This window comes from Pinus tabuliformis, chromosome 8 (assembly GCF_031772625.1).
Source record: "Pinus tabuliformis cultivar Carrire ecotype Pingquan chromosome 8, CPIR1, whole genome shotgun sequence".
In the NCBI taxonomy this organism is placed as follows: Eukaryota; Viridiplantae; Streptophyta; class Pinopsida; order Pinales; family Pinaceae; genus Pinus; species Pinus tabuliformis.
Window position 1 is genome coordinate 1,088,306,278 of NC_142294.1, and position 20,779 is coordinate 1,088,327,056.

The following is a 20,779-nucleotide window of genomic DNA, read 5'->3' on the forward strand; positions in this document are numbered from 1 at the left end:
ATAAACCTACACAATAGGGTATTTATGCAAGGGTAATTGCATGCTAGGTTTTAACACTATATGTATGTATAAAATGTAAACTTGGTAGAGATTTACTTAATGAACATGGCCTGACTACAATAATGTATATTTTATCCCTAATGTGGATTTTTTTTCCTTATGAAAAAATAACCCCATAATGTGGATTTTTACTAGCTATGGCATGAAAAACAACGGTAATTTTTTTGGGTAAAAGTTGCATTATTAGCATGCACAAATTTGGAATCGAATAGAACATGTTCTTGGAGTTATTTCTTTGGGAAAATATAGGGCCTCCTAACCAAAAGAATGACAATCATGCTAAAGAAAAGAAAATATTGTTTTTCAACTTTAAACTTTTCCTTGGTGTTAAGTTCACCCTAGGCTATACTAAAATGCCCATGCAGGTCTCAAAATACATTCAGTTTGAGTGTTTCATATTGTAAATGATTATTTAATTCATTTACTATCATCTTATTTACTCATTTTTTAATTTTCAATCATAAAATATTGTGTTGTGCAAAAATAGTTAAGAGATGTCTAATAAAACCCTAGAAATGCACATGTTTGTAAAAAGTATTATACCTTATGTTTGAGTTGTGAAACTTTTTGGTGGTGTGGTTTATCATATTAAGATTTTTTATGTTGCAATTTTGGCAATTGAAAGTTTAAAAGGGTTGTCGTGTGTAAAAGAGGCAAAGTTTTCCTTGGAATATGAAATGTCAAAATTGTACTAAGAGACCAAATTAAAATGCATAATCAAGCTTCCCTATAGCACCAAAAATTGTTTTATTAGTTGGAATATGAAGTTAGATATATAGTAAGTTTACCTATGTCAATTATGTGTGATTTTAGAACATGAGAGGTTCCATTCATGCATTTATACTTCACATTTCATGTAAATTTGAAGGAAAAACTACCTTAGAGTAAAATGCATACCCCAGTATCAATTTTGACCCAAATCCAGCATTTCAACTTGCAAAATGTGTAATTTGTGATTTTACAAATTTTTATAAACTTATAATTGCATTTTTAAACAAAAACTTACTTGTTATGAATACATGATAAAAATTGACATGTAAAACTAAAGGACTAAATTGTTGGGCTATATGAAATGCACACCAAAAATCAATTAAGCCTCTATAATTTTTCATTTAAGTTGTAAATTGATGGCTATGATATTTATAACATGTTTGTACAATTAGAAGTATATTTACTCTCCAAAAAATATGATTTCTATGCACAAAGATTTGTGACCTTTTGATGAATCAACGAATAAAAATAATAGAGAAAAAAATGCATGCCATAAGCTTTTTCACCTCCAAATTGATTGATTCAAACTGGACAATCTATCATTTATCTTTTAACATTTTCTAGTACCTTTGTTTTTGCATTTAGAGAAATAAAACTCTCTAATGTGAAAAAAAAAACCAAAAATTGTCTTATAAAATGAAACGGTCATTTTAATATCTCTTGGATCTTATATTATAAGGTAATATTTTAATATGCCATGCTTATTATATTGTGGCATGGTTATCGTGGAAAGGAATCAACCTTGGAGTAGATTTAAACAATCAACAATATCCATATGCGTTTAATACAAATATTATTATTGCTTTTATAATTAAATGATTTCCTTTTGTTGATATGTGTAGTTATCCACACCCTATGTTGAAAATGTGGATAAAGATGATGAATTGTTTGAATCCATGAACCCGACGGAGACAATTAAAAAGGATTTCATAAAGTAAAACATAAATTTTATAAAGGTGTGGTGCTTTGATGGTATATATACAACGATATGGGGTAAGAAACATATTTAAAATGATTATTTACCACATATAATCCTTTTTTATTTTAGTTTGCTACTTTTATATGATTTAAACAAAACAAAAAATTCTTGCTATAGGATTGCTAGTGAGGCCAATGTTGGTAGTAGTGATGCACCAATGCCACATCATCCTAGCACAAATCACATACTTCTGAAGCTATTTTCCCCTGCACCTATGAAATAAACGCAAACACCTTCTAGATCCCATAACACACCCTGACAATGGGCATCAGATCATGCACATGATGTGGAGATGATCCAATTGGTCATTCTACTTATTGCTTTCGCGACATACGTTGCCAAACAACGGAGCAATGTCATTTACCTAACTAGTGGATGGAAACATTTTTCCAATGAAGATACCAAACTCCCAGGAATTTATGAATATCTTAATCATTTCCTAATATATAAATGAAATGTATATCTCTCTGATTATTTTAATTTAATGATCATATAACTCTTTATTGTATAACGGTTTCTACATGTCTCTGTAATGGAAATGCAAGTAATGATTAGCATATGGGAAATGACATTGACACGAGTAGGTTTTTATACAACAAATCATTGATTTTTATATAATGATGCAAGCATGGTCAGATAAATGCTTAGATTTAAAGTATGATACCAATATTAAACAAACTCTATGCAAATCCATGCTACATTCTAGTAGAAAATATATACAGATGTCTTACAATTTTAGAGAAGATTTAGACATGTAAGGAGAAACGTATAGCCCCTGTCACTGATGAATGGTTGCTACGGGTGATAATAGGACTTTTTTTGTCCCTTAAGCACAACATTTGTTGGTATGTTCTAGCTGTGAAACCTTTGGAAATATAAATTAGTTTCCTACACTTTAGATGTTGTTATAATAGGAGGATTTTTTATAAATTTACCTTTGTTGTAATATATATGAGACTTGTATGTGTTGAGTGTGTTTATAACTTATAATTATTTTATGTAAATGATAAATGAAGAGTGTCTTTCTTTGTGTTTACTTTGAGCCACCTTGGTCCTATCTTAATCATGTAATTCTTTTTATATTCATTATATCATATTAAAGAGTACCACCTCTTTTAAAAACACAAAAGGATTACTCCTTATAATGTTATAAATGCTATATCCAAGGCCCTCAAAAATCCTAGAGATATCCAAACAAAGAGTAAAGTACAATGTTGGCCCGTGGGCATCTTCTTAAGGGCTGGAAAGTTATTTTGATCGTTGGGAATTCTGTTTGTCCCTATCAGCATGCATTTGTGGAATCCTTGTGGCACACATTTAATATGTTAGCCATGTGTATTGTGGGCATGGTAATTCCAGTGGGATTTTTCTCACGGGATGGGCATGCATTTTGTGCCTTGGGCATGTATTTTTGTGATTATGGGCATGCATTGATGGAATCCTTGTGGTGTGCATTTAGGATGCTAGGTGTGCATATTATGGGTATGGTAATCCTAGTGGGCATTTTTTGAGGGGCTAGGCATGCATTTACAACATGGCTCTGAAATGAATTTGTGTCTTGGATGCATATCTTCGTGCCTATGGGGTGTGCATTAGTGAAACCTTCTAAGATACATTTGGTGGGAATGGTTTCAAAAGGTTGCGAGCGTTTCAGAAGGGCACAATTTTGTGCCAAGAAATTTAAAGTAAACAAATCTGATACAATTTAAAATATCTTGATGAGAATTCTAATAGTGACCCTAAATTTGGGTCTTGAAATGAAGTGTGAAAGTGAAAAAAAACTGGGACCCCCCACATTTTCTTTAAGGTAACCTATCATAGCTAAGGTGAGGTCATTACAGTGTGTCTAATGCAACATACCCATGGCTTTCATTATAAAACAATTTTTTATTTTATTTATTTTTTAATTATAACAATGTAAACTTTGAAACGGGAACTATAAACTCAAAACGGGAACTCTGGCCAAAAAACCCCGTAAAAACATCAAAAACAGTGCTAAAAACGAAAAGTGTTGATGCTGGAATAACACCTTTTTTTTTCTAGGGTAAATTTTCAACATGTTTTAAAAATGGCGGTGAAAACCAATTTTTTGTGCAAAAATTGTCCAAAAAACACCCTCAAAACGAAAAGCGTCGATATTCGAATAACACTTTATTTTTTCAATGGTAAATTTTCTGCAAAAAGCACCATCAAAACAAAAAGTGTTGACGCTCAGATAACACTTTTTTTTCAAGGGTAATCAACATTTCAAAATAATGGCATAAAACCTTTTATCATGATCCCGAAAAACATTAAAATTTCAAAAAATTAATGAAAACATAAAATAAAATTAAAAATTAAAACAATGAAAAAACACAAAAGAAAAAGAAAAAGAAAAAAAAGAAGTAAAAATAGAAAAAATAAAAAAACATTAACAAAAAAAATTTGAAAATTAAAAACAAATTAGATTAAAAAAAAAAATAGAAAATTAACAAAAAAAAAAAATAAACTACTAAAATGTTGATTACTTAAAAAAACAAATATAAAAATATATATCAAAAAGGAAAAAAAAATTTAAAAAAATGTTAAAAGAAAAAAATTATCGCATAAACCATAAAAGAATTTGGAAAAAAAAAACAATAAAATAATATATATATATATATATATATATATATATATAAAATTAAGTAAGTAAAAAAAAAACATTAACAAAAACTAAAAAAAAAAAAATTAAAAATATATATGTTTTTTCAAATTAAAAAAATAAAAATAAAAATAAAAAAACATTTAAAATGTATAAAGAAATATGTATTTTTTATTAAAAAAAAAAAAAAAAACACATATCTTTTATTAAACTTATATTTTTTACTTAAAAAAAGTTAAAAAATTTTAAAATTTTGTTTTAAACAATTTTTTTATTTAAAAAAAAATTATTAAAAAAAAAAATCAAACAAGTTTTTTTTTATAAATATATATTATTAAAAAAAAAATTAAACAAGTTCTTTCTTTTTATTTAAAAAGAAATATTATTAAAAAAAAAATTAAACGATTTTTTTTATTTAAAAAAATTATTATAAAATTATTAAAATGTTTTTTTTTTTAATTTATTAAAAACAAAATTAAAAATTCTATGGCCGCCCGTGGTGGCGCAGCCCTGGGCGGAGGGCCTACATGCAAGCCCTCCGCCCAGGGCTGCGCCACCACAAACGGCCTGCGGAATTTTTTATTATTAAAAAAAAAAATGTTTAAAATTTTTTAATAATATTTCTTAAAAAAAAATTGTTTAAATTTTTTTATTTTATTTTTTAATAATATTTTTTTAAATTATTAAAGAAATGGTTTAAAACAAAATTTTTTATTTTTTTAATTTTGATTTTTTTTTAATAAAAAGTGTAAGTTTAATTTTATATATATATATATATATATATATATATATATATATATATATATATATAAAGAATTCATGTTTCTTTATAAACTTTAAATGTTTTTTAATTTTTTTGTTTTTTTAATTGGAAAAGACATATATTTTTAAAATTTTTATATTTTTTTAGTTTTTTTATAATTTGAGTTTATTTTTGTTTTTTTAGTTTTTTTTAAATGTTTTTAATATTAATTTTACTATTTTTTTCTTTTTATTTTCTTTTTGTTAATTTTCTATTTTTTTAAATCTAATTTGTTTTTATTTATTTTTTCTTGTTTTTGTTAATTTTATTTTAATTTTTCTATTTTTACACACACATATATATATATATATTACAAATTCTTTTATGGTTTATGAGATAATTTTTTTTTTAACATTTTTTTTTTGCCCTTTTTTTATATATATATTTTTATATTTATTTTTTTAAGTTGTCAACATTTAAAAAAATAAAAATAAAACAACTTGAAAATTCGTTAAGTAATCATAATTTGAAAAAAAAAAAAATTGGACATAATAAATTTTGAAGTGTGAAAAATAAGTCTTCTAAAAAAAAAGGTATGTTGCATAACACGTTTCAAAATCAACATGAAAATCACGAACATTTAAAAACAAATATTTATATTTGATACATAAGAAAATTTAAATTGTCAAAAATATGCTACCAAAAAAAAGGATTGTATTCTGCGTCACCACTTTTCAAAATCGGGTCACGTTTTTACTACCCCTACGAAACAGGTAATCGTATCAGTTATTTAAAGTGCCAAAAACTATGTTCTAGAAAATATATGTGTGCTTTGCATCGCCCCTTTTCAAAATCGAATCAATTTTTTGCTATCTCTACGAAACGGGTAACAGAATCAGTTCCCATTTCAAAGTTTATGTTGTTTTATCATTTGATCATTGGAACGCTAATGAATAAATTGTTATTGGATGTAAAATCTCTACAAAGTCTGTAGAAAATCCCCCAGTGCATCACCACTTTGAAAACCACCTTTGTCTGACTTTGCCTGCCCATGTTGACACTCCAACGGATAATGCACAATAGTTCATCACAAAATGGCCTACGACTGTAATTTTTATGTTAGAGTTGTGCCATCATATGTGTCAAACATGTAACAAATTCCTAACTTATTGAACCTATGTATAAATGCCACTTAGCAGTAATGAGCATCAAACATAAGGCTATACATTGCAACTACGATAGATGATTTCAACAAAAGTTCGGGGTGATTAAGTCTCACCATCTCCCATGTGGCCATATTTGTGCATCGAATGTGCGACATTGTGATTTGTATGTCTTAGGTTCAATGAAAGTATCCCACCGAATCATGCTAATTTGATTCATCAAACGTCCAACATGCCTTTGTCAAATCAAATTCAATGAAGAATGATAAACTATGCCAATTGTTCTAGTGTTTGTTTCTTCTTCTCTATCTTTTTCTCCAAAATGTATCTTGCTTGATGTCTACATGTTTTTGTTGGTTGAGTAGCTAAAAAGAAATCGTTGCATGTTCATACCTCATGGACTTATAATTCTCCATTTATCTTGGGATATAAACCAACAATATGCAATTATTACTGTAGCTATAGATTTCTGCTTTTATGGAGTTGGTCTAATAGCTTTTTTTTGGTAAGCTTGGCAGGACTACATCTTCATCATGTCGAATATATCACCCCGATCGGGGCGGGGAATTGAACCAATCACTTCACATCAAGGAGTGTCTTAACAGAGCACTCGATCATCGTCTATCCAAGACCCTGTGGACATAGTTGGTTTAATAGTTAATTAAATATTTCATCTTAATATCTCACTAACCCAAGGGGTTGCAACTAATTTCTTTAAATATTGTGCAATTAGCTGGTTTAAATAATGATTTCTAAAAGTATCAGAAAATCCTTATGTATATCAATTGTATTGAATTTCTTCTCAGTGGTGAGATTCATAACCATATTGGACCTTACTGCTCATTACATGATCAAACTATGACATTTACTTTTCATTTTGGGTTGCATCTATGGATTCCCATATATTCTCATAAGTAAACCAATGCCTTCTACAATATTTATCGCGCCCCAGTTTTCTATGGGATAAGGGCTCACAACTACTTTGATTTTCAAATATCATTCTTTATCTACCTATCAGGCGTGAGGTTTTTGGAATTTAACTCATTATATTTATCCGTTGGTGGAATTATGTTATCAACTTCCCCAATGTTACTTTCACAATAAATATTCATATACTCAATGATTATGAGACCATTTCTTTGTTCTTACTCAAATAGAGAATTGTTTCCTTTTCTAATATTAAAATAAAAAGTCCTCTATAATAGTTTCCTTTTATTCTAAATTTAATAGGGGATAGAACCTTATATTCTAGACTTGGATGATTATCTAATTTTCTCTCTATACAGTTAATATTCTTAAATCCTTTACATTTAGTTGTAGCCCAATTCTATCTATAATGTAACTATTTTCATCTTGTTCGCTCCAAAATGACGGTGCACCATGTAGTCTTCATTAAGTGCTTCATACAACTTCTTTATTGATCATTGATAAGATAGTATAGGAGGAGTGTGATGCCATTAAAACCCATCTCAATTAGAAATGTCAAGTCATCATATTTGATATATGATTCAAAGATGATTCCATGCATGGTCATTATTTTCTTGTATGAGGTAATGTTTTAATAGAGATATTATGGCACACAACATTAAGGTTCTTTATAAGATGATTTAATACAATCAGGGATATATTTTATGCCTAGACTCTATATGTCCCTTGGCGAGAGGAAAAAAACAAATTTAGCTAATCAATCAAGGTAGACCATTATTTTAGAGTAAATATGGGAAATTACCCCCATCCTTTGTTCATAAAGCTAGGATTGCAGTCTCCTAAAGTCTATTGGAAAGATTGGAATTGGAACAAGACCAACGCCTTTATAAAGTATAAACTTACTAATATCTACAAGTTGGTTTTTGTAATCCTATATTGGAAGGTTGATTAAATAATGTTCAATGACAATCATTTGAGAAAATGATCAAACATTGTTTTACCAAACAACATCTAGAAACTTTTGATCAAGCGCAAAAGGGTCTTTTTTTGTTTGTTCCCACATTCTTAGAGGATTGACTCATGGAAATTATTGATTTGTCGTGGCATCCTTCAACGTATGTATCCATTATGTGGTGATCTTGAAAAACTCAAACATCCCTTCTTGTATTATGTTTATTGCAAATTTGCTTGGAACTAGGCAATAAAATATTGTAGTAAGCTCTTTCTTGCTTCCATATTATGAAAAATTACTCTCTTAAGTGGAAAAAATACTTGAGATATCAAACCTTGTAAAAAAACACAACATATCATAAATTAAGTTTGTTATCTCACTTTTTGAAGCCTAATCATGCCATATTTAATAAGCACAACATGTTAACACTTTTCCTAGTGTGAAATCCCTCTAATTTTGTTTATGTGTATGTGTAGATTATTGTGTAATTCCAAAAAGGCACATTTATTGTGTTGCACCTATGATAGAAACTAAAGTATTGGTAGAGGGGGTTGCACTATGCACTAGGAGCCACATATAAACTCTCGAGCTTGTTTGATGTATAACAAACAACCCCAAAGGTCTGAAGGAAGCCCTTAACATAGAGTTGTACAAGTTGTTTGTGAATAGGAGGGAGCTCCACAACAACAAGCCTACAACCCTTTTTCGTATCACCCACATACCAAGTTACCATGTATCTCCTTGCTAAATCTAAGAATATATATGCCTCCTAAGGATCCTAAGCAAGGTAATGAAGGTTGGGTACATAGTTTTCCAATCTAAAGTGAATTGATCATGGACATGGCCCCACCACTAAGGAAAATAATGACCTCCCACCTAAAGTAAGATTCATCTTGTTGATTGGTTGGTTACTTATTTTTACGGAATTTCATTATTGTGGTCATGTGTCATGCAAATTTCAATTAATATTTTTTCAAATATTTATTGTATGCGCTCCAAGTGGTAGTTTTATTATGATACTATTGTTGGGAAATTTTGATAATAGAGTTTACCTAATCTTTTATTAGTTCATGGTGGATGCTACTAATCCGACATATTTTTGTAATTTCCCTAATATGCACATTATTGTTTACATTAATAGTCAAATAAAGCATTTTATATGAAAAAAACAAATTTAGTAATGATGTTATGATCATTTTTAGGAATGTAAAAAAGGCCTAATGTAATGGAAACATTCTGTATTATTATGCAATGTGATAAGCTCAATAAAATGTGTGATGGCTAATTAATTTTATGTGTTCAAATCATTAAATAGGATCCACTATATTAATTATTGTAATACAAATAATTCATTAAATAAAGTTTACAAGTGGTGCGAATAGGGTTAAAATTAAAAGGTATATAAATAAGGAGGGGAAGTCGTCATAGGGGAATTGAATATTTTACCTTATGTGCTTTTTATTATTTGGATTTGAAATGAAATTGGAATGTTACCTTCTCTCAAATAGGGAATGGTTATAATAAAAGTATCTCTTTTCATTTCCAATATTTTGAATATTTCAACTGATTCACTTGTTTCATTATACGTTTATCTATGTATTTATATTTTTGGTACTTTGGTTCATTACATGTACTATCAAAGCAAAAAATTAGTACAGTGGGAGAATTTGGCTTTATATATTTGAATCTATCTTTTTCTCCTAAGTTAGAAAATTACGAGTGGAATATCATTTTACTAGTATAGTTGTTTATCAATGTTATTAGAAGCATAATTCTGATACCATTTCCAACTTGGATTCATAATTGATATTCAGGTTGTTGCACCTTTTAGAAGTTAGCTTTCTTTTATCTTTCATTTCTTAAAAAAAATACAACCCTATATTGCAAAGTGATTTTTTCTCTACTTGGAAATGTCATTTTTTATTTGGCGTTAAAGTAGTGATTAAAAGAAATTTGAAGGAAGTATACTCCCAAGAAGTTGTCATTCTAAATATATCATTTCTTTACAAGATAGAGTCCTATCTTATGATACAATGTTTTATGTCCTTAAGATCTAGATTGAAGTTGCACCAATTCTAATAATATTGAATCTCTTTCCAAATTGAGGTTATAGTAGTGATTTTTAGGAGTGTTGCAGAAATTACAATTCATTTTAAATTGTGGTTATGTTGATCCTCAAAACATTAGGCAAAAATCTAATATTTTTTTAACCAAAATGAGTAGAGATTTTATTAAAATGTGTGCCCGGACGCAACAACTACACGAGAGAACCAGTACATTTCTTCTTTCAGAGGATCCTCAAAGGAGGTATTGTTTAGTGAAACAAAAAGACTATATTGAAAACAAACTACTACAACAAACCGACATACATAGACTTTACAAAAATGACTAAGTAGAAGGACACATTTACAATAGGAAACAATTAGTAAACAGGAGAGAACGTTGCATCTAGAGGCTTGTTAAGATCTAACTACAATTTTCACTTAAGCCGACTCGAAGAAGTGCTAGTAATATTATGGATATCATTTGCTTTTAATAGTTGTTTCAATTCCTCAATCTACCATCGAAGTGCATCAATTTCGTCATCTTGATAGGTTCTCTTATCTTTCAGGGACTGAATTTCCTCCATGAGGGAGATGGAAGAATTCATCTACCGGTGAAGTTTCCAGTTGATGTCCATATTCTCCAATTGAAGGGATTCAATTTGTTGATTGCATACTTTACATATATTATTGCCCTCAACATCTATTGAATTTCCTTTTCTAGTCAACATAATTGATGATGTGGAGAGAGGGGGCTAGGTGTCAAAGAGGAAAGGGCTTGGGGGATTCAGAGGTATGATGGTAGGGCAGTAAAAAGAAACATAGAAGACACCAATGGACACAGAGCAGTTAAAGGTCAGACAAAAGGAAGGAGTGATGCCATTGGCGGTCAGCCTATCTTCAAAGCTTTCTCATGGATTCACAAAATCAGGAACAAACATATTGAAGGGAGCTAAGAGTAGGGGAAGAATCCTGAGAATGTAAACAAGCAACCAAGAGCAACGAATTTCCGAGATAACATAAATTCCACACCTAGGAACAATAGAGACCTAAGAATAAGAGATCTTAGGTGGATAAAACAAACCTACCAAATGAGACGCCCATGAGCTTGGACTTCCTGGCCACTAAAGCAGAGACAAGCTCGATAACAACCGCTTACCCGAACAAACTGTGAGACATCACGAGCCCCTAAGATTAAATTGCACCAATTTATATTACCACTAGAATGTGAGAGTCAATTAACGAACTAATTATCATTGAGACAAGTGAACCCTGTAATTTTTCCAGAACGAGCATGCACATGACACCCTTGGGAGCAATTGAGTAGCAGGATTTGTTGTAAATGCAATTGGGCACAACTATGAAGGAGAAAGAAATAGTTCTTGGGTTTAACTTGAAACCCAGACACCTCACACACAGTGACCATCATTTCACCATTAATTCTCATGATGCCCAACTTCCTTGAATCCATCATTGAACTAGGTGTCAGGTCAGATTGAGGTTCACTGTGTCGTTCAATCTCAGAGGTTCCACCATGCAAATTTAATGGGATGGGTTCCCTTACATGGCCTGCATTCACTCCTAGAGCCACAACACCAAAAATAACATGCCTCTCCATTTGCATACAAAATATAATGCTTCCTTTATAATTCTACCAAGACTGTAATACAATGATCTTGACATTGGAAATATTTGTATCTTCTTCAAGCCCAAGGAATATTTCCCCATCCCATGGAGTCATTTATTTCCATCTGACACACTTTTAGGAGTCAGGCCAAATTAGCATGTCAATCAACTTCTATATTTTGTCCTCAAAGGATATGAAAGAAAGACTTCAAAAAAAGTGTTCTAAAGCACATTCAATTCTTTGAAGAAGAATTTTGAGGTGGTTCTCTTTAGGAGATGAACCTTTGTACAAATGTTGGATGGTGATCAGAGAGTCTCCTAAGATTACAATATCAGAGATTCCCATATCTTTGGCCAATATCAGTCCGAGCAAGAGGCCATACATTTCCACTTGATTATTGGTCTTCTTGCCAAGCCCCCAGGAATACTTAATGGCTATTTTTCCTTTCGGATTAATTATAACCCCTCCCACTCCTGCCACCCCTAGAAAAGAACTAACATTTACACATAATTGAAAGGGAAAACTTATAAGAAATCTTTTGCTAAAAGTGTTAACTCAACAATGAATTAACAAGAAATGCTTAATAAAGAAAAAATATTACAAGATTTCAAAAATATCCTCACCAAACACCCTTGAGAAAGGTGTTTACAGTGCATGCCTATAAATTTCCTCCCCATACATGCTTGGGATAGGTCCTGATATTCTTGGATCCATGAAAGCCCATATATGATATAATCACACTTTACATAAAAATGGTTACCTAATAAGCCACAACTTGATGTCCCAAAAGACATAACTCATTAAAAATAGCTCACAATTGTGAGGCTTTATTTCTTTGGGAATATATGGCCTTGCCTTTGTGGATGGGTCAATCTGTCATTTGACAATAGTGTGGAACATGACATCTATATATATAGTTATGCTCGAGCATCATGTGGGATCTTCTCTCTCATAATCAATCATACCATACTATTGTATAGATCCATCGAATATCTACTTTATTATTTGTTTTCTTATTGTTGATATTATTAGTTTAAAGAAAGACCAAGTTGTAGTTCATTTTCCATTTTAATTATATTCCTTTAAGCAAAGGGGGATTACGCATAGGGTTGGTCATTTTTTAGGGGCATTCTTCATTTTTCCAAATTTGAAGGGGCCCTTAGTTGCAATTTGTTTTCTACCTAAATTTTGGTAACTAAGGTATTAATAAGTATCATAAATGTTTGAACATTGAATCTGTAAATGTAAAGAGAAGAAGTCAAATTCCTTCCCTTCTTAGCCTCGTCTTTCGTCATAGGGAATAAATAAGTATATAACATATAACACCTAGGAGAGGACAAGCATACTCATTTCTCCCATCCAATCATCCTATTTATTGAGACAATGAACTTAATGCTCCAATATGGATTTATTAGCCCCTTCATTAAGGAATATCCAATTTTACCTAAAAAAAACTCCCCTAAAATTCTATAGGCTATGAAGACAATATCAAAATGTGCTTAATTGAATTTGAAATAATTTCCAAGGAAAACCAAGATCATCAAGACAATGAAGAAGCCATACAAAACAACTACTTATGGATCACCAACTAAAACAATTTAAGGAACCATGCATTCCCCTTCCCCACAACCTTGAAGGTGGCATTGGACAATAATCCATTTTGGCTCTAATGAAAAAGGAAAAGTTTAATGAGAGTTATCTTGTTGCACATATGCCTTCCATTTTGGCTATGGATGTAAACCTTATGATATCCATTGAAGCCGCAAATGGGAGTTAGTGGTTATTTTAATTCATATGAAAGAAGAGAAACCCAAAATCATGGCTTCAACATTTTAACGAAGGTTACTAACACATAACCCATAGTATCTAACACGTTTGATGCATTGACATTGTTATACCATTGTTGAATCTAGCTATTCAACTTTGTTAGAGATCACCTACTCATTCATGATACTTCGCAAGAATAATATGTCATGTTTCACCAGTTGGAATTCGAGGTTGGCACCTATATATGGCACCCTAGCTTATGGATGTGCCTAGTGGACCCTTTCAATGAAATCTTTGAGGGAAAGGCCTTTGAAAAAAGGAGATGGTATGTTATGAATATCTCTAATAAAGGTCCAATGTAATGTTAATGCCCCCCATGCCTACGTAATGTGATAAGACTAATGGGTAAATCCAAGAATATATATATATATATATATATATATATATATATATAGCTTGGCCTTGCAAATTTCTAAAAAAACTAAGTGACTTTTATTCTTATCAACTAAATCAATGTTATATATATGTGTGTATGTGTGTGTATTTCTCTCTCTCTCTCTCTCTCTCTCTCTCTCTCTCTCTCTCTCTCTCTATATATATATATATATATATATATATATATCCTTAAAATTTCAAGAAAATTTGTCTTTTGTTGCATTCAAATAATTCAATGTTTAATGAGTGTGTGTGTGTGTGATAGAGAGAGAGGGAAACCTACACATAATGCAGTAGATCCCATTTGTTTACTTATTTTAGAAAATTATTTTTCTTATTATTGTTTGAATCTTAGCAACTAATATTTGAATAACATTTTACCTTTCTGTTCACATTAACCTCTTTCTTACTATTTACAAAAGCTAAAAAATAAAATATACATTTTCAAAGAAGATACATCCATGAGAACCCTGAATATTTTTAATATTTTTTTGTTGTCAATTTTTTATGCTATTGATTTGTCTTTGAGCACCTTTGGACCTATGGAAAATATTTTAAGTTTTAAAATATATTATGGAGTTGAAACTATATAAATGATGCCACTGCATAGGGATTCATAGAGAAATCCATTGGGATTGACTCCATCCCCTAAAAGAGAAGAGATGAAGGGTTTTCACCCCTTAAATGTTGTAATTTTTTTTGCAACAAGGGGTTACATTTCTAGCTTTTGAACCCTTGCTTAAGCAATTTGTCTCAATCACAAGTTTTTATAAAGCTTGATTGAACACTTAACAAATATTTTTAAAATACTTTGATCAAGGGTTAACTAAACCCTCAATTGAGGTATTTGTGGGTTACAAAAAATAGCACCATTAAACCAAAGACCTCACAACTAAAAGTAAAAAGGATAGAAAACTAAATATAACCCTACGTAACCCAATAATTATAAAAAAAAAAAGATAATAATAATAATCACAAATATAAGTTGCTCATTGAAAATAAAAATAAAAGAAATAAATAAATAGAAAAAATTGAAGAGCTTATCACTAACTCCATTTAAAAAATCCATGAATAAATTCCTTATAAGCCACTAGGAAACTGGTTATAAAGCACCAAGAAAATACATAACATTAAATTTAATTGATTAATTATTGAGGAAGTAACATCCTAGAAAATATTTTAAAAATTTATTAAGTTTATAACTTTTATATTTTGTGTGGTTGGTTTCATTTCATTTAATTAAAATTAAAATATAAATGTAATAATGGTTTTATGTTTATATTGTACTTATAATATATATTTTTTATTTTTTATTTTTTAACCAAATCTTAAATACAAACATCATATTATTTGTTAGTGTTGAGATACATTTTATTTAAATTATTAATTATACATTTTACTAGAAAATTAAATTGTAACCATTTGTTTTCCATAAATATATAATAATATCTCTTTATAATTATGTATAAAGATATGTATATATGTAACTAAACATACATATATTTATCTTTTATTTCATAGAGAAATATATTTATATCAATTAAATGTTTTTTAAAATTTAAATTTCAAAATTAAATCATTATTTTTATTATAAATATTATTTTTAAAATATTTAAAATTTAAATTTAATATCATATACAAACATAAATGTCAATATATATGAATATGATCGTAGAACATTGAATGATCATTGAATACTAACATTTTTATTTTGCTCAATAACAATGCTAAGCATGAAGGAAATATATATATATATATATATATATATATATAAACATTAAATCATTAATACTTTTATTTTCTCTTGTTCCATGATATTTATGTTCTCTTTTTCAATGTTGGATTTCAGGCTCCTCCATTCGTATATAATCATACAAAATACCATTGAAAGGACCTGTGGCCTCCCTCTGTGTGAAAAATATCGTATTTTCCCCTTCTACTAATAAATTGGGGTTTACGTTTACAATAAAAATTCCATAATTTCCATGGATTCCGTGACGAGCTATTGCATTGTCTTGTCCAATTACATTCGTCTGGAAATGAGGTGGGACTACTTTCAAATCATTAAATCGAACCTTTATCATTAAAATAAACACTAATATCAGTCAATTAAAATAATACCAACATCAAATATTAAAATAATACTAACATCAGGTATAAAATTAAAAGGGAAGAAAAATAAAATAAAATTAGATGTTTGTGTTCCGAGAGCTACCTGAAGGATAGAACGTGTTGAGGATGCAATTGCTATGTACAATGTATAAGATCCACTTTGTTCAACATTATTAAGGCTAAATTTGATTTGCCATGTTGTTCCTTGATATGTCCCATCGTGTCTCTTCCTACACAGATATTTCTTTATTAAGATTAAATTCATAAATAAAAATAGAGATAATTAAATAAAATGTTGAAATTCTAAGGTATAATTATTAGAATGATATATTAGAACTTAAAAATGATACAAGATATGTTAATTAGTCTGGAAAATAGAATGTTAAGGTTGAAATATAATTAGTCTGGAAAATAGAATGTTAAGGTTGAAATATATTATTCGCGTTTTATTATGCATTTTTGTCTACTTGCATTATGTCATGTATCTTGTTTTACTCTTACCTATTGTATTGTTTATTTCCTAATCTTTTTGAAGATTGTTTTAGGAAGATTTTTTATGATTCAGTTATCCATGAAGTTTTTTTTTTCTTTTTCTAATGCAGTTTTTTAAATGGAGGGATTGTTCTCGGAGAAATATTTGGTAAATGGGTAATGGGGTTCATTCACATTTTTGTTTAGTAAGGTAATTATGGGGAAGTATTACCTCCTACTTGTACTAGTTTTTTCTTTCCCTAAGAGCTAGAGAACTTAGCTAATATAATGAATTATGTAATATAGGCACTAAAACTAGGTAATAATGAGGTAACTTAGATCTATTTCCTTGGTCATTGTTTCTATCAATATCAATTAATAACTATATATGGATCATAATGATTATTTGTAGCTACTAATGGTGTTGTTTAATGTTCTAGTGTACCCCACCCTTAACAAGAAAAACATAAGGCTAAGTGGTAATGATTCCTGAACAATCTATCTATATGCGTGCTTGCTTCCTTACATGCCTAATCTCATATTAATCTTTGTTTCCTATGAATGCTTTAGTGAGCAAGTTATGAGTGGGTGGTTTCATTAAGAAAATGAACCTTCGACTTCTAGAATCCTTTTAAAAGGCAAAGCTAAAGAGGAGATAAGCCTTATGACAATAAAATGGACCTTGATAAATTAAGTAATTAGTGGAGGAAACTAGAAGTCTATCTCAGTTGTTGTGGGTTTACTTCAGTTGATGAACTAATTAAATGGTCGACGCCATTACAACTCTATTTTAGTTCATTGTAATCAAATTGCAACAATAAGTGAAGAAGCATGACTAACATTTCAAAGTTGTCCTATTGTATAAGAATGATAAATTTTGTATAACAATTGGAGAATGTAGAACCATGTTCTTGAGAGAAGTCCATACTTCCAAAGTTGTTGGATATTTAGGAGCTAGAAAGAGCTTATTAAAATTACAAGGGTGTGCATATTGGCTACCATGTAAGCCAATGTTGCTAAATTTATCTAGGCATGTGCATTTTGTCATACATCAAAGCCTACGAATAGGAAATTCATTTTGTTTACATATTCCTTTGCCTATATTGAGCCAACCATTGGAGAGCATTTCAATGGATTTTCCTAGAGGGCTACAGAAGACCAAATTGTAGTGTCATTACTATTTGCAATAACTAACAAATTCAACAAGACAAGGTAGTTAATTCCTTGTAACAAGAGTACGACTAGAGAATGAGATAAGTTGTTTTCCAAAAGATATACATATATTTTGGATACCTAAATCCATTAATTTTGACAAATGTAGCAAATTTGTAAGTCAATTTTGGAACACATAATGCGGTATGGTGGATACTAAGTTGAAAAGGAGTACATCCTTTCACCCACATACTATTGGACAAAAGTAGTCAACAAGTTAGTGGTTCATTTGCTAGGGGGATTAAACAAAAGGAGATCTAAGTCATGGGATGAGATCCTATCCTATACATCACTATTATAACCACTAATTTTATAATTCTAATAGTGAGTCACCATTTGAGACATGTTTGGGATTTTTTCCTCGAGTACTCTTTCAATTTTTCTTCTCAAACCGTTAGAAAGAAATCAATATAGCAAGATGATGATAAAAAAAAAAAGCCATACAATTCATTGAAATTATTCATGCATACATGGGAAACGGGGAACAATAAATGTAAAGAACATAGCTAAGGTATAAGGAGATGTAGGATTAACACAAAGTATCTCATCAATTTTAGGTCGTTGAGATGGTGTGGTTACATCTCAATAATTAGCATATACTTGGCCCAAGGAAGAAGCTAAAACCCATTATGTATGGTCCCTCTCAGATTGTGTAATGAGTAGGGGGGAATCTCTTTCAACTAGAGTTGCCACCATATAAGAGCATCTATTCTATTATCAAGCAAATAAATTAAATCTTTTTTAACATTCCATGCCCGATAAGAGGGCGTGAGAATTTCCATTATCATGGGATGCACAAGTTGAGTTCAAACATGACATTGATTTGCAGATAAAGTTGAAAGAAAGTTTCGTAAAACTCATAGGGGTAAACAAGATCCACTTATAATTGGTGTAAAGGGACAAGATCATATACAAAAAAATAGTATCTATTAGAGGAGATGAATGACAAATTTCCTCATCTTCTTCAAAACTAATAAGTTTTGGCACCAAAACACTCCCAAAAACGAGAGGTTTAATTCAAAATTGGATCAACTAGAAGAAGTTTAGAACCTTGGAGGATTGATAGAAAAATTTGATTGAACCAAGTCCACTCACTAAAAAAAAATGCTCTAGAAGATCTATGACGAAATCAACCAATTTATTGAATTGATTGTATCAACTAGTGTGCATATGTTGATGACCAAAAGAGGGGATATGTTAAGATTTGATGAAGACTTGGATTGAAGGATTGACGAAAACATTGTTAGTAGTGATATGATAGTTGGACAAATGTCAACAACAAGGGGATGTTTATGTGGCATTTGATTATCGAGATGAGTGGATAGTGGCATCAATTACCAAAAAGAGGTTGAACGATTTGATACCTAAAGGGACACATGGGAAATGAAAACCGATCTAAATGATTATTGGAAATGACATGTAAGAAATATTGCAAGAAGATAGAAGTTGGATGAGAGAGTTGGATATTAGACACTCTGAATGTGGAAGTCAATTGAAGGACCAACATCACATAGAGTTTTTGTATTTCCAATGCAGAAGGGAGATCCTTATGCAAAGCACAGGCCTCAACTTTGTTACTAGGAATACCAAAGATCTGAAGCAAAACCCTATAAATGTGGAATCCTAAAGGTGGGGAAAGTTTACGATCACAAAATGCTCATTATTTGGTTTTCTCTAAGATTTTGATAATGGATTTTATTTCTTGCAAGGATTCTCCTTAAAAATATTGTGTAAAATGTGATGAATGCTTATGTGCTTCTTATCTTACTCGATACCTAATAAGCAAAGAAACCTAAGCCATAATATTCATTAGACATAGTCACTTTTGTTTCAATAAATCCAAGATGTATATATTCTCGGTGATATCAACTTTCTCACTAAAAATTAGAGAAACATTGTATAAACTTAATATGATTCATGGATTACCATAGAAACAACATTGTTTTGATGTTTGAAAAAGACGCAAACTTGGAAAGCATGCACAATTTCCAAAGAGAAAAGCATTGTGCATTATATAAGTTTTTTTGGTAGTGCACATTGATTTATGTGGAATCAATATTCAACCATGAAGAAGATGGTAGTTGTCCCTAATGACATATATAAATGACTACAATAGAAAAGTATGGGCATAGGTCTTAAGCCAAAATTCCAAATACATTTAAATGTTTTCTTCAATTTATGCTCTACCAAAGAAACACAATGGAAATCCTTAATATCATATATCATTCTTGATTATACGTCTGCAAAGTTTTAGAACTATTATAAGAATAAAAAAATTCACCAACAACTGACAATTATTTGTACTCATGAGTAGAATGGTCTCACAGAAAGGAAGAATAAAGTTATACAAGATATGACACAAAGTATGTTAGGGCATAAGAACTGAAGCCATGTGTAGAGCACAATAAATTGACCAAGTGTTTGGGATGAAGTTGTGAATGACAAAGTATATTTCATTAATTGCAGTCCTACAAAGGCCATGTCGAATAAGATTCGAAAGGAATCTTAGATGGGCACAAGCCTATAGTAAAAGCATTTTAGAAATTTAGGAGCATAACATATATGCACATACTAAAGGAACATTGAAATTCCAAGTAAGAAAAATATATGTTGTTGTTATATGATAAGAAAAAAAAGCTATAAAGTTTTATGTACATTAGATAGGACTTAGCACACCCCCTTTCCTGCACATGGAATGAGCGTCTTCATAACTTTTACATGGGTTTTTCCACTTTTTCCACAAAATCGGCTAGCAAAAAGCTCTATCATTCCTTAACCATAGTGCATACATCAAGGTCCTCTACTTCCCACTTGAAATACTTCACTCTCTCATTCAATGAAGGTTATCATCATCGATCACTTTCTAGTTGGATCAATGGAAAGATTATGTTCTCAC

The 20,779-nt window shown here is 30.2% G+C and overlaps 1 protein-coding gene across 3 annotated transcripts in view; it reads right to left on the reverse strand.

Moving 5' to 3' along the window:
* Positions 1-15,855: 15,855 nt before the first annotated feature.
* The window catches only part of LOC149239139 (uncharacterized), a 211,938-nt gene continuing 207,014 nt past the window's right edge, over positions 15,856-20,779 (reverse strand). For all 3 annotated transcript variants that reach the window (XM_089373321.1, XM_089373322.1, XM_089373320.1), the window contains exons 15-16: positions 16,304-16,430; positions 15,856-16,163 (exon numbers count right to left, since the gene is read on the reverse strand). In XM_089373321.1, the coding sequence (XP_089229447.1) occupies positions 15,921-16,163; positions 16,304-16,430 (370 nt within the window). In that variant the 3' untranslated portion in view covers positions 15,856-15,920. The remainder of the gene's footprint in view (positions 16,164-16,303; positions 16,431-20,779) is intronic.